Below are 24,316 nucleotides of genomic sequence, written 5' to 3'. Positions count from 1 at the left end.
CTGATTGGCTGGGGGGTTGGCTGTGCTCTGATTGGCTGGGGGGTTGGCTGTGCTCTGATTGGTTGGGGGTTGGCTGTGCTCTGATTGGCTGGGGGAGTGTTCTGTTTGGTTATGCTCAGGTTAGTCTGAGTTGCAGGGGGGTTTAAGATTTTGGGCTGCCTTGCTATTTTTTGGCTTCGCGTTCGTGGTCGTACCTCATCTTCATGGAGGGTGTCAGTTTGCTTCATGTTGGATTGGAGGGGTTTAAAGTGGCTAATGATGCAGCTGTGGTCTGGCTTCTGGTTTGTGGTCGTGCCTCATCATCGGTGTGGCTTTGGGTTTGCTTTTTGCGTGGATGTGTGGTGGTGACATCCTGTGTGGTTTTTGTGAGTGTGGATCTGGTATCATTTTTTGTATTAGGGAGTCGTTTGTCAATAAGGGCGGGTTTCCAAATGGCTGGTAGGCGGGAGGTATCATCTCGCTTGTTCATGCTGTGTGGGAGTTTTTCTATCTCGATGGCTTCTCTGATTATTCTGTTATTAAAATGTTCACTTTTGGCAATGGTTCTGGTATTTTTAAAGTCAATTTCATGTCCTGTGGCTTTAAGGTGTTGGACCAGGGAAGATGTTGGTTCCTCTTTTTGACTGAGTTCTTATGTTCTTCAATGCGTGCACTTATTCTTCTATTGGTTTGTCCGATGTATGTGTTGGGACAAGCAGTGCATGGGATTTCATATACTCCTTGATTTTCTAAGTCAATTTTATCTTTGGGGTTTCTAAGGATGGTGGATATTTTTCTGTTTGGGCAGAATGCTGTTTTGATGTTGTGTTTATGGAGGATCTTACTGATTCTGTCTGTGGTCCCTTTTATGTATGGGAGGAGGGCTTTGCAGTTTTCTTGTTCTTCGTCTTGGATTTTAGTGGGGGTTTCTTTTTGGATTAGGTTTGTAATCTTATTTCTTTGGAATCCATTGGATGTTAGTACATTGGTGAGAGTGTGTAGTTCAGTTTTTAGGTGTTGTTTGTCAGCTAAGTGTTTTGTTCTGGAGATGAGTGTCTTGGCTACGGAGTTGATCTGTGCTGGGTGGTGGTGTGAGAGAGCGTGCAGATAGCGGTTTGTGTGTGTTTTCTTCTGGTAGATGGTGTGTCCTAGGGAGCCATTGGATTTCTTGTAGACTAAGACATCCAGGAAGGGAAGTTGGTTGTTAGAATATAATTGTTAAAGTATAGTATACTCTAAAGTTAAGAGTATAATGGTAGAGTATAATTGTTAAAAATTAGCTTAGACATTTATGGTGGGGAAGATACATATGCATGTCTGGTGTTGTTTTCAGAACATAAATATCAAGTATTTATTCCATTTCACCATTTTAGAATGATTTAATTCATGCTTTTCTTCATAATGCCCTATAAGAAGAAAGTAGCTGTAGCTTGTTAAAAATTGTTCAAGCAATATTTGGACAGTGGCAGCACAAAACACAAAAGATCTGTTTTCTTCCCACCCACCTGTCCCTTTCATATATATTTATTTTCCTTTGGTATCTCCCCTCCTCCCCACATCATTTGATAAAGTGCTGAGGTAATCTCTCTAAGAATCATCAGTTGTTTGACAGCCTAATAGGTATAGGAAAAATATCATCTGCATAATTTATGTTTCTGTGCTCTGTAGCTTCAAAGCTTTAGGGTAAAATTTAGCTAGATGCAGAGGTGGATGGAAGGAGATTGTAATTTCTAGATAGATCTCCAGGTGAAATACATTGCAATTGTTTAACAGAAAAAGCAAAACAGCTCCCCAGCTAAACAAATAAAATAAAAAATACTGAAATATGAAGGACAGTCAGAAATGGAATTTTGCCTATGTCACTGTGGGAACATAATTCAGTTTGGCAACCCAGAAAATATTCCCGATTTTAGACTTTGTTCATTATATATGGTATTTTTAAAAAATGTGGCTTTAGTTTAAGCACACACAAAATATATCCCAAAGCTAAAAGTTTCTCCTCTGAAAAAGCATGATGATTTCAGTAAGATGCTATGACTGTGCTCCAAGTATTAATGAGCTCACTCTAGGACTGGAAAATTCAAATAATTAAAATTTACTGAGTACAACTTGGCAAGTGGGTGTCCATATAAATTGAATAAAGAAAATTTAAGAAAAAATAAGCTTCAGATTGATAAAAAAATTAATATTTGCCTTGTTAGTGACTAAAAATATGTTTTCAGAAATTGTCTCCCTCCCTCCCTCCCTCCCTTCCTTCCTTCTTTCCTTCCCTAGCACGGTTTTTGGGAAAAGGCAGAGAAGAGAGCAGTTTCTTCTTTTTACCCCATCTCATTCTTTGAATTTTGCAAAAGAAAGCTACTTGATGCCTTGCTTCTGCTGAAATAACTGTGCCAAGGGAAGGAAGGAAGGAAGGAAGGAAGGAAGGAAGGAAGGAAGGAAGGAAGGAAGGAAGGAAGGAAGGAAGGAAGGAAGGAAGGAAGGAAGGAAGGAAATCTCTGAAAATATATTTTTAGTCATTAACAAGACAAAATGTTAATTTTTTTATTAACCTGAAGCTTATTTTTTCTTAAATTTTCTTTATCCAGTTTATACGGACACCCACTTGCCAAGTTATGCCCAGTAAATGTTAGTTATTTGAATTTTCCAGTCCCAGAGTGAACTCATTAATACTTGGGGCATAGCCACCATGAACTGAAGCATCTTATGCTGGGTTCCCTTTAGTGATTTAAAACAACAATCACATTTTTCCTAATACTCCTGGGATGCCTTTTCCTTTAATAATTTACTGCTGCAAGGCAGAAATCTCTGCTGCTATTTCAGCACATGACATCATTCTCTCCCCCTCCCCAAAAATACCCCACCTCACATATCGCAGGGAGCCTAGTGTTTCCTGGGAGGTTTCTCTTCTTTTGTCTTCCCCTTTCCAAAGGTCTCCCTGTGGAGTGCCTTCTTTTAATTCTCTATCATTCCTTTATTTATTTATTTATTTGGCTGGGGGTTATAGATGGGATTCGGGGACAGAGGTATTGATGGCAAGAATGCCCCTCCGTGGGCTTTGCCTTCTTGTGCCTTTTAATATAATAGTGAGCAAATGCAGGCAGGATGCTGAAGAAAGCCCGGTTAAACCTGCCATTTAAATCCTCTTGTGTAAGTTTGATATCCAAAGTGGAAGGACAAATGCCATATAAGTCAATTAAAGCATTAGGTAATCTAATTGTGCTGTGGTCACCAAGTGGCTTAAAGGCTGAATGGAGGCTGCGCTTCCCCGCCACCCCTTCCCCACCTCAGCCTTCCCCTGAGGCCCTTGCAAATGAGGAGGAGGAGGAGGAGGAGAAACCCTGCCCAGGGAAGGGGGAGCAAGAATACACACACACACACACACACACACACACACACACACACACACAAATACAGAGAAAGAGAGAGAGCCATGGACCAACAATAGAAATGAAAGACCCAGCGCTGGAAAGCTAGGGTTGCAACCACAAAGCCAGAGGGTCGGGACAGATTATAAATATTACAAAATACATTGTAAAGAGAGAGTGGCAGGAAAGGTAGTATTTGCCTGGATAATGTGGAAAGTGTTGGGGGCCTCAGCCCCTCAGCCCAGTGCTCTTTTTTTTTCACCTTCTGGAGCCTGGAAGGTTTTTGGAATTTGCTTCGCCCCTCAGCAAGGCTTCTGAAATGTCTTTGCTCATTAGGGCAGGAGGATGAGAAGCCCACAGGCCTGGGGTTAAAAAAAACAACAACGGGCGAGTTGGGGGTGGGTGGGAGAAAAGAACGCCAAAACCAGCCCAGAGCAATTAAAGTTACTTAAGTCAGGACGAATGATGTGCTGCTAGCATTCCTCCAGCATGGCGCTTGATTGCTTCATTGTGTGCATTCCTCTGCCGAGTTGTGATGGAGCAGCTGAGGCCAGAGGAGGAGGGAAGGGCTGGGGTGGGTTTCTTGGTGTCACTCTACCAGGTTAAAAGAGCTCTGGCTGGCTTGCCTGCAGACTTCTTCAACCAGGAAGCTTCCAGATGGGTTGGACTCTATCTCCCATTATCCCCAACTGATGGTGTGCTAGATGATGAAATAGGAATCCAATCCAATTAGTAGCCACTGGCTTAAGAAAAAACTGCCCAGTGATAAAAAAAAAAATAGTATAAAAAGCAACTCCTTAAGCAGGGACTATACCTCTATTTTTCTCATAATTTAAGGTAGGCATGCATGCTTCAGGAAATATATACTGGTAGTCATCAGCTTACAACCACAGTTGAGACCTGAACTTTCATTGCTAAGTGACGTGGTCATTAAGTAAGTCACTTCCAATTTTATTGTCTTTTTTGCATGGTAGTTAACCAAATTTGGTTTCCCCTGTTGACCTTGCCTGACAGAAGCCCCCTGGGAAGGTCATAAAAGGTGATCACATGACCCTGGGATGCTGCAACCCTTGTAAATGTATGCTGGGTTGCCAAGAATTTGGATTTTGATCATGTCACTATGGGAATATTGTTAGTGTAAGAACCAGTTGTGAGTCATTTTTTCTCCATTGTATCTCCAAACTTTGATCGTTAAACAAATAGTCAAAAATTGGGAACTACCTATACATACATCTATATCACGGGTGTCAAACGCGATCGTGTTACGTGATATATCGTGATGTATCATAACTTTTTTGCCTTTGCAGAACCAGGGTGGGCGTGATGCACCCGGCCTGCGGGCCACCAGCTTGACACCCCTGATCTACATTCATACACCACCTTTATCTATAAAGGAGAAAAGAGAGTAAAGGGTGATAATAAGAATGGTGCTCCTCCCCTGTTGATATACCTTGATCTGAATCACTTCTGGATGGAAATAGTGCCAGGGACTCTCCTTGGAATCAGTTCAGGAAATATCCCGAGTACTTACTACTGCCCCAAGCTAATTCTGAAACAACTTGACCTCTTCATGTGTCTGAATGTATCTGAATTAGTTCAAGTTGCTGTAGTTCAAGTTTAATGTATGCCGATTAGTGTACATTCAAAGTGACAACAAAGTTATTATTCTAAGTTATTATTATTCTAAAGATGCTGAATTTTACATTAAAAAATACAATAATTTGACCTTCCAAATGACTCTAGCTTCCATATCAACCTCCCATTCATTAAATCAGAGTCCCCCAACGTTTTTGGCTTTGCGGACCGGGGGGGGGTTCTGCATACGGCGGGCAAGCATGTGCGCATGCAGCTTGCCCGCTGCTCATGCAAGTAGGGATGCACATGGTCACCTGCCAGTTCCGTGACCCGGTTCCTAAAGGCCCAAGGCCCAGTAGTGGGCCACGGCCCGAGGGTTGGGGATCCCTGCTTTAAATGACCCTCCAAGGCCAGTTTTCCTTTTGTGTGTATATATTTTCTGTCAGACAACAGTTGTTTAGCAAGAAGGCTTTCTTAGCAGTGGGAATTTAGTTAACAAATGCCCTTCCCATAACATTTTGCATGGGAACTAATGTTACTCTAATTTACAGCATTTTAATTTATTCAAACACTTAGTAATTGCTGTAATTTTAATAGGCAAATGGTAGTTGCTGTTGGGTTTTATGCTTTTAGTTGTCTTTGCTAGCCTTGTACTGCACCCTCAAGCATCTAGATGTTCTAGAATTCTCGCTGCCAGGACCCTGGCCAGCATTGTCCAAGATATTGGAAGTTGGAATTTAGCAAAGTCAATCAATCAATCAATCAATCAATCAATCAGAATAGAGCTGAAAGGGATCTTGGAGGTCCAACCTCCTGCTCAAGCAGGAGACCATATCATTTCAGACAAGTGACTGTCCAATCTGTTCTTAAACACCTGCAGTGATGAAGCACCCACAACGAAGAGCCCTGGTGGTGCAGTGGTTATTATGCAATACTGCAGGCTACTTCTGCTGACTCCCTGCTCAAGGTTGACTTAGCCTTCCATCCTTCTGAGGTCGGTAAAAATGAGGATCCAAATTGTTGGGGACAATAGGCTAACTCTGTAAACAGCTTAGAGAGGGTTGTAAAACACTATGAAGCGGTATATGAGTCTAAATGCTATTGCTATTCTGATGGCAAGCCGTTCCACTGGTTAATTGTCCTCATTATTAGGAACTCCTTAAATCCAGGTTGCTTCTCTCCTTGATTAGTTTCCATCCATTGTTTCTTGTCCTGCCCTCTGGTGCTTTGGAAGCCCAAAGTGCTGTGAATTTCTCTCCAGATGCCTGAGCTAGTATAGCCCCTGGATCTTGATATGGTGGAAAGGGATACATAAAGTTTAAACTGAAATAGATAACTTTTGTTGAGGATTTATAAATTATGCTGCATTCTTGTTAATTAATTAATGGTTTATAAGCTATGGCTTTATGAATATGAGTGCTCTGAATTAATGACAATTCATTGCAAAAGAAAACTTCTCATATATATTTAGATAATTCTGTCTTTATATAAATCTTTAAAGCAAGAATCCTGAGCTGCAAGCTATTAGGGATTGGAAACATCTTTAAGTACAAGGTGCCATTACCATATCCTGTACATGGCATAGAAATCAAGATGCCCTATAAAAACAACACCAAGAAATTGAATGAACACCAAATATCTGGGCATCCTTCAGAATGACAATATCAAGTGCAGTAAAATCAAAAGAAAATTAGAAGTGAATACATCATAAGAGTGAAGATCAGGGGTCTTCAAACTTGGCCCTTTTACGACTTATGGCAGTGATGGCGAACCTTTTAGAGACTGAGTGCCCAAACTGCAACCCAAAAGTGCCAGGTGGGTGTGGCCCATTGGCTGGGTGTAGCCCATTGGGTGGGCGTGGCTGCAGTGGTAACGGAAGACTGGGTGGGATTAAAAAGTTCAATCAATCAATTCCAACTTTGCAAGACCTTTTTTTTTTCCCGCGAGAAGTTGAAATTGACTGAACCTTTTTTTTTTTTGCACATGGCAGCAGAGGCCTAAAGCGAAAAGGTTTTATAAAACCCAGCTGAAGGCATAGGACTGGGGTGACGGCGCGCGTGCCCACAGAGAGGGCTCTGAGTGCTGCCTCTGGCACCCGTGCCATAGGTTTGCCACCACTGACTTATGGACTTCAACTCCCAGAATTCCTCAGCCAGGCATGCTGGCTGAGGAATTCTGGGAGTTGAAGTCCACAAGTCATAAAAGGGCCAAGTTTGAAAACCCCTGGTGAAGATCTTAATATCCTAACTCAGTGGAGAAAATACCAGCAAGACAATTAACACTTGGGCAATTCCAGTCGTAGACACATAACTGCAATAGTAGCCTGGACTCAAGCAGAACTCAAACCCCTGGATAGGAAGCCAGAAAAATTGGCAGTGATAAATCATGCCCTTCATCCACACACCAATGTTGACAGACTCTATTAACTGAGGAAAATATGTGAGCATGGTGTTATTTCCATAGAACATCTTGATTTCTTCACTATTTTTCTCCTGTAAGGGTGGCTTGTTTGTCCAGTGCAAAGTCCATGGGAGTATCTTGGCTGTATATAAGGACAGTGTTGAGCAATGATTCTATTTCAAATGGTGTTTTCCCATACAATTTCAGATCATCCACAAAAAGGAGGCAGGATAGCCTGGTAGATGTTTTTGATGTTTGATAAGCCATGGCCTGAATTATTTAGCAGTGTTGATAGAGGAATCAGTGCAAAGACAAACAGGAGCGGTGATACGTTTCCTTGAAAGATAGAACATAGATTCTTGTCTTGATATTAACTTCTCCTAGTCTATCACTATTGACCAACAATTGCCTCTTCATAGTGTCATTAATCATGGCAAAACGTTTCTGACTTCTGTTATTTCTAGGCATGTGATTATCCAGTCATGTGGCAAAGAGTTGAATGCCTTTTTGTAGTCAATCCATGCCACATTCAAGTTGGTCTTCTTTCTCTTGCAGTTTTCCAAAATCTTGTCAAATAGGGGTTGATTTTTTGTTCCTCTGCTGTTTCGGCGGTTTCCTTTCTGCTCAGGTGAAAAGCTTGTTTTCAACTAGATCAGTGATGGCGAACCTTTTAGAGACCGAGTGCCCAAAAACTGGCCCCATCCCTGCTGTGCCCCCCATCCCCTGCCCCACTTGCCCACAGGGCCACTCACCGCCTCCAGGGCCCGCCGCAGATTGCCCAGACAGCCCAGCAGCACTATGGCGGTCACGCCCTCTGCCCGCGCCCTGCAGCATCAACTGTGCATGATGGGATGTGAGGGCAGAGTCTTGTCTACGCTGCCTGGCTGCCATGTCCTTGGCTGTGCTGCTCCACATGGGCCACGCTCAGGGGCGACTCTCCTTCAGGGGGGCTGCTGGAGAGGAGGTGGTCACGAGGGGAGGCGAGGCTGGGGTAATGGCACGTGTGCCGTCAGAGTGGGCTCTGAGTGCTGCCTCTGGCACCCGTGCCATAGGTTCGCCACCACTGAACTAGATGCTATTGAACTACCACATCAGTTAGCAATTCGAAAGTTGTTGGTAACCAGATAATTGGCCTGTAGTTGCCGGATGCTGCCTCTTTTGTTGGATCTTTCATTATCAGGTAGGTTTTGCCAGATGTTAACCAATCTTTAATTTTGCCTTCTTGTTGTTAAACTGTTTGGCAAGGAGTAGATGTTCTGTTATTTCAGATTCTGGATGTTGTTCTTTCTAGAACTGCTGCATTCTTTCCAGATATTCTCTTCTCATTGGGCTTGATGGTTAGGGCTTCTTCTCTTCTGAAGAGAAGAGAAATTCTCCCTGCTAGCCCATCTTCAGAGAGAAGTTCCCTGAAGATGGGTTCTAGTACGAGTCCAAATGCTCGGAAGACAAAACCTGGTGACCGGCTCAGATTGGATCCTGCAACCTGATGTATCCTTTGGGAATGTCATCAAATTGTTCGCATAATATAATTTTAACCTGATGGCAAAGAACTTCAAAAAGAACAAAGAACAAACAAGAAGGAGCAAATCAGATTTTGTGAAATTAGAGTAAAATCGCCTATAGAGATCAGCCAGCCTAATTACAGTACATGTTTTTGATGATATCATCTAAGTGGGCTACAACAATTATTTATGAAAACGGCTTCAGCATCATGGCAGACAGCTCGGTGAAATGTTTTCACTAAAGACAGTCCTAGGAATAAAAACAAGAAAGAAACTAATCTATGAGAGTATCATAATGCCAAAGATGAGGGCTTTTCATTGATCTGTGGTTTGGATTGCTTCAAGGAAGAACTTCTGAGTGGGATACTTGTTGACAATAGGGAGAACCAGAGCCCTGTCTGAAAGCCTGCCCCACAGAGTCAGTCTTCTGATGTTGGAGGCATGGAGCTCATCCCTGCTTTCACCAGCAGGTAAAAAGGCCAATTCTATTGAGCACAGAGAGGCACAGAGCCACCTGGATGGTTGGAGGGAAAAGTCTTGTTTCATTGAGGTATGACATTCAGAACAGGGATAACTCTACTTCACAGGCTGGAAATCTCCCAAAATCTGAGATATAGTCACATTTGGAATAATGTACATAGTTTTGAGTTGTTGCACACCAGACAAGACCACAAGCAGAAAGAAACTAGCAATCAATATTATATTTATAAAAACCAAACTATAGGTGTAAACTGAATTATAGATTGCATAGTAGATTACATACTATAAATGGCTTTAGCTTTACTAAAGGCTGCTGCATTTAATAGTTAGATAAGATGTTAGATACTTCTCTGGCAGAATTTTGGAAATTTCTTAATTTTCTAATTATATTTTCTGGCTTTTACTACTATTTAAATGCTCCCCACTTCAAACTGGCAAAAAAAAGTAATATGTTGTGGTTTTTTTTAGCAACTGGGAGCAAAGGGGCCATTTAGAGCTATAAAAGGGGAATTGTGGGCTGCATTCAGCCTGTAGGTTGTCCACACTTGTACAACAGAAGTGACTATTAATGCAATATATTTAAAAAGAACCCGTAAATTCCCTTGCTAAAATCTTATTGATATTAATACATGTAGTCCTAGACTTATGACAGTTCATTTAGTGACTGTTCAAAGTTACGATGACACTGAAAAAAGTGACTTATAACTGTTTTTCACACTTACGACCATCGTAGCATCTGCACGGTCATGTGATCAAAATTCAGACGCTTGGCAACTGACTCATATTTATGACAGTTGCAGTGTCACCTTTTGTGACCTTCTGATAAGCAGAGTCAAGGGGGAAGCCAGATTCACTTAACAACCATGTTGCTAACTTAACAACTGCAGTGACTCACTTAACAACTGTGGCAAGACAGGTCGTAAATTGGGGCAAAAATCACTTAGTAAATGTTTTGCTTAGCAACAGAAATTTTGGGCTCAATTGTGGTTGTAAGTTGAGGACTACCTGTATTAAACTAATATGCAACAACCAGATGACATGCCCTAGTCATATATGTTAATGTGCGTTCAGATTTATTGTAGAAAGAAAGGCAGTTACACAACTCTTTATCTAGTAGTAAAAGTAAACTCTTCACATTGAGCTCTGTTCCTTGGGACTATAGGATTTTATATAATATTTCCAGGCAATTATATAGTCCAGGCAGAAGAAGAACATCATAGCTTCAAAATCTAAGGGACTGGTTTGAACAAAATTCCTCAGCACCTTTTCGTGCGGCTGCTGATAAAAACAGGATCGCCAACATGATCGCCAATGTCCGATAACGGATATGGCACAAGAAGAAGAAGAAGAATTATATAGTTGTGATTTGCGATTGCTTTCTTGCAGTATACCTTTTCAACATTGTCTAATCTCCATTCCTAGTATTTCCAGTAGCTACGTATCCATAGGTATCTTGCTGTCTAAGAATAGCCAAGGTTGACCAGCTGCTGACACACTGCAGGGCTGATTCAGGACTTCATATAGGAAGCTCAGAGTACATTCTTAGTTTAGATACTCCCAGCTTTTTCATTTTTTTTCAATTTTATTTATCCAGCTTATTCTACTTTGCATAGTTGTTATGAATATATATATATATATATATATGTATGTATTTTGTGCAGTAATAATCGTAGGTAATTCTCAAATGCGCCACTGGGTTTGTTTCAGGGTGCATTTCCTTTTAAATCTAAAGCTAATTCTGGTCCCTTTGTTCTTTCCTTCTAGCTCTGTCAAAGATGCACTGGACACCAGAGCATGCCCAGCCCCTGAATCAGTGGCCAGAGCAGCACCTTGATGTCTCCTCCACCACCTCCTCACCTGCCCACAAATCTGATCTCTACCACAGCAGTCGGCAGCGCTTCAACTATGCCTGGGCCAATGATGACATCTCTGCTCTGACTGCTTCCAACCTGCTGAAGAGGTATGCGGAGAAGTACTCAGGAGTCCTCGACTCCCCTTACGACCGGCCATCAGCACTCAACACCTATGGGGATGGTGCCTTCGGACCCCTCAATGGACAGAAGGGGGAGATGGAGCCTTGGTCAATGGCCCACAGCGCCGAAGGAGTTTACCCTCTGACCCCAATGCATGATGGACTGTCCAGCTCCAAGGGGATTGTCCCTCCTCCTGTCACACCGGGTAACAGTCTTGGTACATCCCCCGTGGTTTCCACTAACCTGTCTGACTCAATTTATCCCAGTAACACTTGTGGGGGACCCACCACATCTGGCAGCCTCGGGGCATCTCAGGAGTATCCGTCGGGCTACAGTGGAGCCTACCTGCCCTCAGGCTATTGCAGCCAGCCCACTTCAGCACTTCCCCCTCCGCACCCATCCACCCACCTGCATAGCTCTGGCCTCTTGCAGCCTAGCCATCCTTCCACCACCCTTGTCCCTGGATATACTTCTTCAGGACCCATGTACAATTACGCTTCAGGGAGCTACCCAGCCCAGCCCAGTTATGGTGCCATCCACCCTCCCCATCCTTCAGCTTCATATTTACCCACAGGCATTGCTGCCCCCACACCCATCCCTCCTTCCTCTCGCCCTCCTGTGGTCCCTGGTTACAGCTACCAGAGTCCTCTCTCTGTAGCACCCTTGAGTGGTGAATCAGGGAGCTCTTTGAAAAGAAAGGCCTTTGATATCGCTGGCGGGGAGGACGATGGCGAAGGCAGGTATCGCAAATACAGCTATGAGCAACCAAAGTCCCCATATCAGATGTCCGACAATGGTGAATGTAGAGGGAATGGATTCAGCCGGAGCTCAGAGGTGCCTTTCAAAGGTGGGAAAAGGCCAAGTGGAGCAGGAGTGGTGGCAACCACAGTGGCTTCCGAGGAGCCCATTGGAAAGTTCAACAACCAGGCTATGAAAGGAATGGTCTCTCCAGCTTACAGTGTTAGTGAAGCCCCACTGAGGGCTAGTGAGAGCTTTGAGAAATTCACTCCTCCAGCTGCCAATGGGGAGCATGAGGGGGACTCCTTTGCTCTAAGGATGCAGCCCAAAACGTCAGCATTCAGTGGTGACAATAGCAGCCAGCCAGTAGAAGAACAGCTGAAAACCATGGACCCTTTCATTCTGGAATTGGTGAACAACAAAGTAATTGACTGTGGCCCTCCAGTCCAGTGGACGGACATTGCAGGACAAGTCTCTGTCAAAGCTGCCATTGAAGAAGAGCTTGTATGGCCCATCCTGAGGCCTGGCGCATATACTGGTGCAAGCCAACCACCTAGAACCATCCTGCTTTTTGGGCCTCGTGGTGTAGGGAAGACCCTGCTGAGCAGGTGCATTTCTACCCAGCTGGGATCTACCCTGTTGAAGCTCAGTGGGACAGCCTTAGTCTCCAAATGGAAGGCTGAGGCTGAGAAAATCCTACAGACCACCTTCTTTATATCCAACTGTAGGCAGCCTGCTGTTATTCTCCTCACCGACTTGGAATCTGTCCTAGAAGACGCTGCCATCTTGAAGTCCCAGTTGCTCACCTACCTGGACAAGCTTGCTACCTCAGCTGAGCAGAATGTGGTTGTCATAGCAACTACCACCAGGCCTGGTACTCTGGATGAAGCCACCCAAAGAAGGTTTGCCAAACGATTTTACATCTCCCCGCCAGACAGCATTGCAAGGCGGCAGATTCTGCACCATGCTTTAGCTCAGCAAAACTACTGTCTCAGTGAGAGGGAGATGGCCTCCATTGTCCAACTTACTGAAAGCTACTCGGGCAGTGAGCTCCTCCAGCTCTGTCAGCAGGCAGGGACCAACAAACTGCATAGCCTGCCTGGCCAAATCCAACCCACCTCCTACAAAGATTTCGAAAGTGTTTTCTGCAAGATCCACCCTGCTGTCTCTCAGAAGGAGTTGGACCTGTATGTGGAATGGGATAAAATGTATGGGTCTCACAATTAGTGTGGAAGCGCCTGTTCTTCTTTCCAAATAATGTTTAATCTTTTTGAGAGGAAGCTACTGGAAACATTGAATTCTCTGTTTGCTCTTAAAGGTCTTGGGGCGCTGTGGGTTCCAGTTTCTGAGAGTCTCATATCTCCTTCCCTATGAAAACATGGGAAAGGGTGAGAAGTAGTTTTCATCTCTTTAAAAGCAAAAAGCCACACCAATTGGATGCAAGTCCTCCCCTAGACTGACATGCAGCTTGTTTCTTTAAAAATGACTGAAAGTTTATGTGGTGGTTGTCAGATCTCTATGTTAATGAAAAGTAGTTGCTCAATGAACTCAGGATAACCTATTTATTATTGATCTGTTTTTCTAATCAACCCTTTCCAGACAGCATTGTAAAATATTCTGCCAGGTATTACCCCGTTTCCAGCTCCTTTTTAGTGCTGCACACCTCAAACACTTCTGTCTGACTCTTCACATTTCTGTTGCAGCCTCTCTCTATCTTTTTACCCTGGAGAAACTCTTGAAATAATGTTCAGGTCTCAGGGAAGCCCTGCATAAAAATAGCCAAAAAAGAAGAAGATACAAATACCTCACAATTCAATTCACTTCTAACCTACACCATCCACATTTTATAATATTTACAACAGCAAAATGGCAGGCTGGCAGCAACATCGTGGTGTATAAAAATTCCCACCACTATCAATGCTGGTGTTGCCTGGCTTGCAAAGTTCCCAAAAAACAAATTTTTTTTCCAAGCATGATGTCTGGCAGAATCCCATGATTTTGTCAAACTCTAATTAGGGAAGGTTGTCCTATAGGTAACAACCTATGGGTCATTCACTTATTATTTCTCAACAGACTCATTTTTCAGAGGCATATCTTACCATAAAGCAGATGGCATCAATATGTTTTGAGAGAAGGGGGTTGGGATATTTTAAAAATGTAGATTGTTGAATAAGCTAGGCTCTTTTTTATTTTTCTAATGTATGTAGTAGTGGTTTTTTCCCTTTTTTTAACTACTCAGGAAAAATAATTTACCTCAAAAAATAAAGAATGTTTGCATTTTTTTTAACTCAAGGAAAATAAAAATGATTTGGAGGGATTACAAATGTGCTTTATAAGGTGCACAAGAGAAAAAAAAGCAAGAATAAACTTGAAGTTGTTACAAAGGTGAAAGTTGAATGTATTTCAGGGGTGTTTCACAATATATAATGCCATAACTTACTTTCTTTTTGTTTAAAGAAAGCATTTTTGCCATAGCATTTAGGTGGAGTAATGTGTCTTCAAAGAATAAGAAGTATTAGTATTGTAGTTTCAAAGCCATGGCTAGTACCACTTTTTAAAGGAATCTTTTTATCACATTTCCAAATTCCAAATGGCCAAGTCATGTTTCCTTTTCCTATGCTTTTCATAGGACCTCATATAGTAAGATTTCCATAATAAAAGAAAATGTCCATTTGAGATTCCCAAAATATTTTGAGGCAAAGCAAAACAAAACATGGACCTGTGGTCCCTGTCAAATTATCCCAAGGGCCATGGCACAGTCTCTAACTTGGTTGCCCTCAAATTCCTGGTTGAATCTTCCAGAATTCTCCAGCTAACATGGGCATTTCTGAGAATTCTAGGAGCCAGACTGGGGAAACCTGGCCTATAGGATTCAATGAGTGTCTGCATGTGGAGAAGGAAGTTAGTAGATGAATAATGGTGCCCTTTTAGGTTCTTCGTTCAAGATTGAGAAGCTTCTACTAAATCTAATCCTCTGATCCAGGGGTCTTCAAACTTGGCCCTTTTATGACTTGTGGACTTCAACTCCCAGAATTCCTCAGCCAGGCATGCTGGCTGAGGAATTCTGGGAGCTGAAGTCCACAGGTCATAAAAGGGCCAAGTTTGAAGACCCCTGCTCTGATCCATCCCAGAGCAGGGGGAAGGTACGTCAACTATGGAGCTAGAACATTTATTTCCAACCATCCCTGCACAATTTGTTTTTTTCTGCCTCTTGCATTTTTGCCCCCTGACCTGGGAGTCACAATTTAAGAGGTAATCTATGTAGGTTTATACTCTGTACTGTTCCATTTATAGGTTTGTGTGTAAGTAAATGGAGGGCATGTCTTGTAAATGTTTCTGTAAGTGAATAATGTTACCCTCTGTGTAAGCATATAAGAAATCCTGCCTTTATGAAAATACAGTTGAAAATGGAATCATGTGACTTAGGAGAGACTTGTACCTTCTCAAGCAGGAGATACATGGCAGGAGACTCTCATGTGCCTACTTTGCATTGTCATTTTGTTGTTATTGTTGTTACAGTATGTTGCCATACTGAATAATTCTAATAGAGTGGTGTGTTTCTCAACTTCAGCAGCTCTAGGATGTGTAGACTTCAACTTCCAGAATTCCCCAGCAAGCATGCAATTAAAGGTGCTTGAGGTTGAGAAACACTGAGATAGAACCTGCTAGTTTAATATGTATATCCCAGATTGAGTATAATATGAGGCCTCAATGTATACACCTGCAGAGTTAAGTCATCTTTTGTCCCCATCTCCCCTCAAAATCCTTCAAACCCCAAAGTTAGTTTTGGAGAAGAAACTGACAATTCTTGCATCTAAATATTCCCATTTTGTAAAAGTTTACAAAAAACACTTCTTGGAATATGGAGAGAAATTGATCAAAGGTAAATCTCCAAATATTAAAATTACTATAGTAGATAGGAACCATCTGACTATATGGGAAAATAAGTTATTAAAAAGTTTATAAAGAATTTCATTTGTATATTCATAGTGCAGTAAGTCAAACCTAAGTTCCCTATTGAGGAGTAGGCTGGATTTTAATGGCACCCAGACTCTTTCTACAATCCCTGGAATTCTGCCTTCCCCTCAAAACTGCCTTGCCAAAATGCGATAGCAAACCAATAATGTGTTTTCCTTTTCCACAAATAGAGAGTAAAAATACAATAGAGTTGTTAAATTCCATCAGATAGAAGACACCTGTTTAGGTGGAAGCTTCTCAGGTGAGATATACTTCTTTTGCCAAAGTACTGGTTTATAAACCACAATGCCTTAGAGCAGTACCAAACATTATGGCTTAGTGCAAATTCTGATGCCAGCAGGAGTCTTGTTTGGGATACATCAATATCTACTCTATTTCAAATATAGCTAAATCTGGATCCAACCCAAATCCATGTGGACAGAACCAGAGAAATGTAATTGGCTTAAGAACTATTAGGGGATGAGTGACATCTTTAAATAGGTACTTTAGAGATACTTCCATATTCTACAGTTATAAGGATATCTCAATAAGGTCAATATAATTTGCATGTAAAGCACAGCATTAAAGTAGGAGACAGAACAAGCACTCGCATTTGCATTTAGCACTCAATGACAGGCTCCCTTGCAATGTCTTACTGGTGACTTCACACCTCTTCCTTCTTCTTCTTCTTGTGCCATATCCTTTATCGGACGTTGGCGATCATGTTGGCGATCCTGTTTTTATCAGCAGCTTCACGAAAAAGTGCTGCTGAGTTTTGTCCAAACCAGTCCCTTAGATTCTGAAACATCTTATTACTGTAAATTAATTAGCCAAAGTAAATAATAATCCCATATGGTTTAGAACAGGTGGGGAACTATGGCCTTTTTATGACTTAAGGACTTCAACTCCCAGAATTCTAGAAATTGGTCATAGTTCCTCAGCCCTGTTTTAGAAGAAGCCAGAAATTCCGCTTAACATCTCTAAAGATCATCTCTTCTTTAATCAAGAGATGGACTTCTTTGCAAGTCTAGTTATCAGATTAGGAATTTAAATTATATAAGGGATCTGGATTTTATTAGCTGCTTAAGGATCACAGTTGAGATGATCCAGAGACAAAACCAAAGCAAAGATTAACTACTTGATTCCATTTAGGATTTTTTCCCTGTACCAAATGAAAACAAACATTGCTGAGTTAAAAAGCTGGCTGAAAGTTGTAAACCCTACAGTTGTGGCTTAAGCAGTCAATTGTCATTTATGTTTCTGTTAAACCAAAGCACTTAATATCAGAAAAACAGAGCTGATTCAGAAGACTCCCAGTTCAGATGTGGATTTAATGGGTGTCTTTGGATAAGTCACAATCTTCCAACCTCATTTTTCCCATTTTGTAATGGAGACCTGTCTCTCTCAGACTTTAAGAGGATTTCATTAGGCACTTTGCATACAATAAATACTATATTGAAAAAAAGACCAACCTCTTCATCCATCGATCACTGAATGGACCACTCAATAAAAGTCCTCTCTAAATGTTGATTTAAGAGCTGATGCTCACGCTTCCATCTAGGTCAGCCCTTGATGCTATATAATTGGACAGTGTAATCATCTGCTTGGAAAATATTGCATTTGGGAGAATTTGCATAACAGAAAAGTAAGGGTTAAACTTCCAGTCTTCCCATTTGTTTTTGTTTTTTTTCTTTCCAGCTTTTAGCCCCTTGGCTCCTTACTGTGAAAACCAAAAATGTGGAGAAGAAAGAGGATCACAGAAGTGATCCTTGATCCTTTTATTAGGTGAAGACCTTTCATTAGGTTTATGTGTATTAATAGTCTATCATACAGTTATTTAGTTTGCAAATCTGAAACTAAAACCCACAAAGAGATAAATTGTATGATAAATTTAGGACAATCAAACCCATGGCACCCATTCTGGTTAAATTTGATATTTTAACAAATATCTTTACTGCTACTATGGGTCTTGTTGATTCATAGCCATCTTTTGCCCTAAGATCTCTTAACTCCTAATAATAAATGAAAAAAAAAATCAATTACCATCAATGTTAAAACCTGCTGTAGGTTAAATAGTAATGGGAGATGGTTGATTTTCTTAGTAAGAAAATTCAGTTTGATCAGTTAGCACTTTATTTTGGAATTAATGGAACATTATTCTGATCGAGGTTTATTTTTTTCTTATATTTATATTTTCCTGCCGTTATTATTGCTTTGTGAAAACCTCTCTCTCTTTTGTATATTCCATCTCTTTTTTATTCATTATAATGTCTGTTGATTTTTCCTTTCTAATTCACATGCCCTTATTTTTTGTTGTATTCTCAAGATCACCTGGCAATTTATAAGTCATTGTGAGCCTAGTGATTGATAAACATTTGTAGGGAATTTTCTGATTTTTTTTTCTCACTGAGGAAGCAACCTGAAATGTTGTTTTTCCCCAAATCAGAGGTCAGCTGCACATTCACTTAACAGTCATTTTTCCTGAACATTTTTTTAAATGAAGGATGGGAAGAACAAATAAGGGAAGCTGTTCTTCCTTCTGTCTGTCCCAGCTAGACCCTAGAATTACTTCCACAAGCTGAATCATATGACTGGAATGGGGGGGGGGGGAACTGCCAGAAAACTAGAGGAAATAGCTGGAATGGAAGGTTTCCAGGGAATAATAAACTGGAAGAAGAGTTAAGTACTTCTGTAGTTTTCTGCAGTCCTCAAATAGTGCTCAACTTACAACCAGTCATTTAGCGACTATTCAAAATTACGATCACACTTATAACCAGTGGTGGGATTCAAATATGTGAACAACTGGTTCTCTGTGTGGAAGCCGCTTCCGGAAGTCCATTCTGGGCCTGGACAACAAAAAATTGGCTACCGGTTCTGCCGAAGTGATGTGAACCGGCTGAATCCCACCACTGTTTACGACCATTGCAGCATCCCCATGGTCATGTGATCACAATTTGGGCACTTGGCAGCCGGCATGGTTTACAGGGGTTGCAGCATCCCGGGGGTCCTGTGGTCACCATTTGCATCCTTCCCAGCCAGCTTCCAACGAGTGAATCAATGGAGGGGCCCTGATTTGCTTAATGAATGCATGACTCACTTAACGTGGCAAAAAAGCCCATAAAATCTGGGGTAACTCACTTAACTGCCTTGCTTAGCCATAGAAATTCTGGCCCGATTCTGGTCATAAGTTGAGGATTACCTGAACATCCACAGGATAGTAGGCATTTGTCTCCTTGTTTCTTATTCTGTTGAAAAGCCACTGACTTCTGAATGACTGTGAAGGAAGTTATCAGGTTTCCATCAAAGGGTTGTGTTTTTATTATCTGCTTTCCTTAAGATTGTATATTCCTGTATATATACAGACCCCTCTTTTTCTTCTTTTAGTGGAATGGGGAGAGATTTCAGCCTAGACCACTCCATATTTATTATGGTCAAATGATCTCCTCCCCATGTGGAACATCTCAAATTCTCCTTTCTCTGCCTTTTTTTCCTTTGGTTTCTCTGTCCACCTTTAGCCCTCATTAAGCAAGATTGTGGTTTTTCCCTGTTCCCGGCCATTTTTGCTTCTCCTGTCTGGGATGACCATTTATAGGTGTGATGTCAGCTATTTTTCAAAATGTTGGATAGGAGCTGAAGGGTAAGGGGAAAACTAATCAAGATCTCAGCATTAGAAAGCATAGGTTGGTTTTTCCCCTGCATTTCATTTGCCTGATGATGATCTTTTCCTATCTGGGCTAGTGTGGGAACAAACAACAATAAAAAGTATCATCTGAGATCAGAAATTAAATTAGCACTTTCTTGAGGCTTGAATAGAAGCTTCCAACAAAGCAGTATTCATCTCATAGGCAACCATACATAGATATAAATAAACATCAGAAAAGAATCACACACATATAAGACCAGACCTTGTTTGGAGATGAAGGTCCTCCCAATGTAACACTTTCCAAGACCATTGAATATTGTGAAGGCACAATACAATTTTTTTGTTTCAGTTATATAATGAACAATTGCCAATTGCAGCCTACATTACAAAATTCAGCAACTTTTCTCCTTCAGCTAAAGTTTGCTGCAATGTAGAATTCTACAACACCCAATATAGTACAGAGTATGGTACACTTTTCTGAAAATGATAACATTTTGTGATAAAAGAAAATTCTTACTCTTCCCGGTTGTGTGTTTCGAGGTGAAACAGAAATACTTTTCCCGATGGCCTCGATAAAGTAGAATTAGCCTGCTTTTATTTTGCTGAAGCATAGTGGGTTCCCTCCCTTTCTTTTTCTCTCTTCACACTAGATGAGCCTGTTTCAAAATAAATTGTGGCTAATGCATTTTAGGAAACCATGCAACTGCACATTTGAGCACTGAATTCAAATTTCTTTGCACGAAATACAGATTGTGTAAATAGTGTTTGGATCCACTATAGAATGTTCTCCATGAGACATTCAATGGAATTTCTGCTAGAAATATAATGTGACAGTGATTCTGTTCAGGCTCCAGGACTACTCAGGCACCAAAGATTTAATAACCTCCTTGACCTTTGACTGTGGGAGGCAAGTAATTCACAGGCATCCTCCTCTTGAAGATGTTTTGTGGTGGTAGATTGTACAGTATTAAGATAAGATGCAGCGGGGAGACTTTTCTCTTGGTGCATTGTACATTGTATCCTCATAAGAGTGTTGTATTATTCTTTTTGTCAATAAATTAAGATGAGAATCATATGAGATTTGTAGGTGCTGCACCTAGTCTGTTCCTAGCTATTGGGCTGGGGTGTTGTGTGAATTTGTATACTTTGTGGGGACATGGATCAAGGAAGACTGAAGGAGGTTGGCTTATAATTGGCCAGCTTTCCAGATTATTTTCTTTTGAAACAAAGCCAATTTTCTTTGGTTTTGAGAAACTTGGGAAAACAGGCAAGGTATGAGATTAGATCCTAGAAAGTAAAGCTGATCTAGTCTGCTTCATTAGCATGTTTATTTTTTGCCTTTTCTGAGGTGAAGCAGGAAACCCTTAATAATAGAGCGTTTTTGGGTTTTTTTGGGCAGGACAACTTTTGGGATTCTGAGATTAGGAAATTAATTTATAGGAATTAACTGAAAAGTATTTGGAGTGGTTGGTGTTTGAAGTTCAGGACTCACTTCGATGGGTGTCTAGCTTTTGGTCTTGGAGTTGTTACCTTTCTGTTAATCTTGCCGGTTTGCCTTCCAAGAAAGTAAGCACTGGGTTTCAAATGTGGAAATAAATCAGATGTCTAGTTTGGAGTTTGAAATTCAGATACCAGATTTGAGTTTATACACAGGTTCTAGTTCTATCAATTATTCATCTATATGTAATCCTTTACTCAATCAGTGACAATATCCAGCTATACATCTTCAGGAGCTATATACATACAGCATCCTTTCCTAATTGTTTCTTGTCAGCACACTGGTATGCAGAGATATGCTGCCTTTGAAGTTTAGTCTTCATTTAGCTGCTCCCATTAATGCAGGAGGTTTCCATGTGCCAATTTAAAATCAGAACTAGTGAAATTGAAATAAAGTGTAGGTGTAGCAGTGATTCGTCAGATTGAGAGGATTTATTCCCCAAGGAGAGAAGCATTTGCCAAGTGTAACTTTGCATGTGCTTATGAGGAAGAGGAAAAATATTAGGTTGCTTCCATTTTCCCCCCACTTCATATTGAATGATATTTGTTTCCCTTTTGCTTCAGTTCAGTTCATTAATATTGTCAGTTCTATTCATCTAAGCTCCTGATCTAGCTAGGTGGAATTACTGAAAGCTGGAGGGTGCCAATGCAGACTCCAGTGGCAACATCTCTTTGCTCATTGCAACTACATACTTTTAATGATCCTCCATTGTGTTTGCACACACATGTTCATATACGTGTGTGCATATATGGGCTGCAATTTACCACACATTGTAAACGGAACAGCTCCCCTACCTTTAGACAGTTACGGAATCTATCGGGGACCCAGTGAAAGTAATTCATGCTTGCTGAACAGTGTTTGGGTTTAAATGTTAGCCTTTAAAATTTTTGAAGCAGTGTCTTTTTCTCATTTTCATCGCCTTTCTCATTTTCATCCTCCACCCATCGATAAAATTTTATCAGGTTTATCAAACCACCTCTTTATAAGCAGCATGCATTTGGGAATCAGTTCGCAAGCTGTGATTCGGTCATGAATCGTAAACCTGCTATCAAAAGATGCCCCTTCAAATGTATACTTTTGTATATCTGGTCGAGAGCACAAAACATCAGAAAGGCACAACGCAACACCCGTCCAGTGTTAGATCAGGGTTCCTGATGTCACAGAACATTTCCTGGGCAGATTGGAGGAGGTTCATCAATCTTCTTCCTTCGGCTTCTGGAGAATCACCTTTTGGCAAGAGGTGGTGGCAATGGGGTCTGGGTTGGGAAAGCCACTCCCCCCCCCTTAGCTTTTGAATGGGATTCTGCTTGGGGGATTAAATCCAGCATATTAGCTTCATGCATGAGGACTCTATTAATTCTTGCTAGATTATACAGTATGTCTTTAACCTACTTTATAAGATACAAGTTTTTTTTTCTTCCAATAGACCACTGGCTTTCCAAATGCTTGGGAGGAACTCGGTAGACTATAAAACTTAACCGATCTCCTCTTAAAAACAAAGCTCAGGCTTTGCTGTACAGGTAGTCCTTGACTTACAACAGTTCATTTAGTGATCATTCAAAGTTAGAATGGCACTGAAAAATGTGACTTATGATCGTTTTTCAGAGTTACGACCTTTGCAGCATCCCCATGGTCACGTGATCAAAATTCAGACGCTTGGCAACTGGCTCATATCTATGACGGTCACTGTGTCCCCCGGGGTCACGTGATCACCTCTGGCAACCGTCTGACCAGCAAGGTCAAGGGGGAAGCCAGATTCAGTTAACAACCAGGTTAGTAACTTATCCACTACAGTGATTTACTAAACCATTGTGGCAAGAAAAGTTTTAAAATGGAGTAAAACTCACTTAACAAATGTCTCACTGAACAACAGAAATTTTTGGCTCAATTGTGGTCGTAAGTCGAGGGCTACCTGTAATGCAAAAGATAGCTGTGTCCACAATTTTCCGTGTTCCTAGGCAAAACCTAGCTACAGAGAAACCTCAGCTGTATCCTTAGATTGTTCCCCCCCCCCTTTAATGCAGGATAGTAAGGAAGCCCAACAGGATTGGGCAGAATTCTGTGTGAATGAAGGATGTGGTCTTAGAACTTGGATTCTCCCAATCCAGAAGGGTCTCCCATTAAATGCAGCACTAGAAATAGAATCTGGTGGCAATAGTCTATAAAAGCCATTGGAGGAGATAAGGGAAGCTGCTAGTTAGTAAATCCAGATAAATGTCCAGACAGACATCATCAAACTGCAACTTCTAATGGCCCTGGATATATGAAGTTCTACAGTAAAGATTGTTCAGTTTTTACAACAGGAACTGGTCATAGCAGCAGGCACAGTCTCTTCATATCATTTTAGTGCCTTCACTGCAAACCTGTCTCATAGATAGCAATGTAATATACCTCAGGAAGATTGCTTATTTTGTCCTTTTGTTGTTGTTGTTTTCCTCCAAAAAGTGGTACTGGAATTTTGAAAAGGGCTTTTTTTTTTTCTAAATCGTCTTTGACTTTTTGTACATCCTCTGTAACCATTTCTACCTCATTTTGCAACATATTGTACATGAAAGTATTTAATTCATGTCTTATTAATGTCTGAAAAGAAATGCGTTTGAACTGTAATGGTCTACCTCAGAAAATACTGTATTTTAAAAAAGAAAAGTATTTCACAGTATTAAAGAGATTACAAGGAATGAAAAGGTGTTGATTATTTGTGTTTTTAATGAAAATCATTCTGGGGCCCATTATCTTCTCAGTAATAGAACTGGGAAAGGTTATTTATTTATTTATTTATTTATTTATTTATTTATTTATTTATGAGACTTATATACCGCTTTAAGTGCAAGCACTCTCTAAGCGGTGTACACCAGTAAGCAATGTATATATATATTTACATTGCCCCCAACAATCTGGGTCCTCATTTTACCTACCCCGGAAGGATGTATAGGAGATTTTGTCATTTTCCTGCATGAAGAAATACTTCAAAACAACTTGAATATCCCAGCAGTTACTGTATGAGTAAATGAGTTTTGTATACTGCCCATTAATTTTGTTATACTTTAGCCTTTTCTTCAGGATTTTTTTCTTCCATTATATGGATACATACACATACTTTGTAGCATTATAGGTTAAACAGTATAAAAGACCTTACCAGCCAGCAGAAAATCAATATAGAAACTGTCTGATGGTCCAGGGATTGCTGTTAGAATGGGAAAAATAAG

General features: G+C 41.0%; 1 protein-coding gene across 1 annotated transcript in view; it reads left to right on the top strand.

Annotated features, from left to right (window-relative positions):
• The window catches only part of FIGNL2 (fidgetin like 2), a 70,106-nt gene extending 51,309 nt beyond the window's left edge, over window positions 1-18,797 (top strand). The window contains exon 2 of the mRNA XM_039337308.1: window positions 11,066-18,797. Coding sequence (XP_039193242.1) covers window positions 11,077-13,239 — 2,163 coding nt within the window. The 5' untranslated portion in view covers window positions 11,066-11,076 and the 3' untranslated portion in view covers window positions 13,240-18,797. The remainder of the gene's footprint in view (window positions 1-11,065) is intronic.
• Window positions 18,798-24,316: the final 5,519 nt, after the last annotated feature.

Source organism: Crotalus tigris, unplaced genomic scaffold (genome assembly GCF_016545835.1).
Source record: "Crotalus tigris isolate CLP2741 ecotype Arizona unplaced genomic scaffold, ASM1654583v1 scf7180000017674.1595824, whole genome shotgun sequence".
Classification (NCBI taxonomy): domain Eukaryota; kingdom Metazoa; phylum Chordata; class Lepidosauria; order Squamata; family Viperidae; genus Crotalus; species Crotalus tigris.
This window is presented reverse-complemented; position numbering and strand designations above follow the sequence as displayed.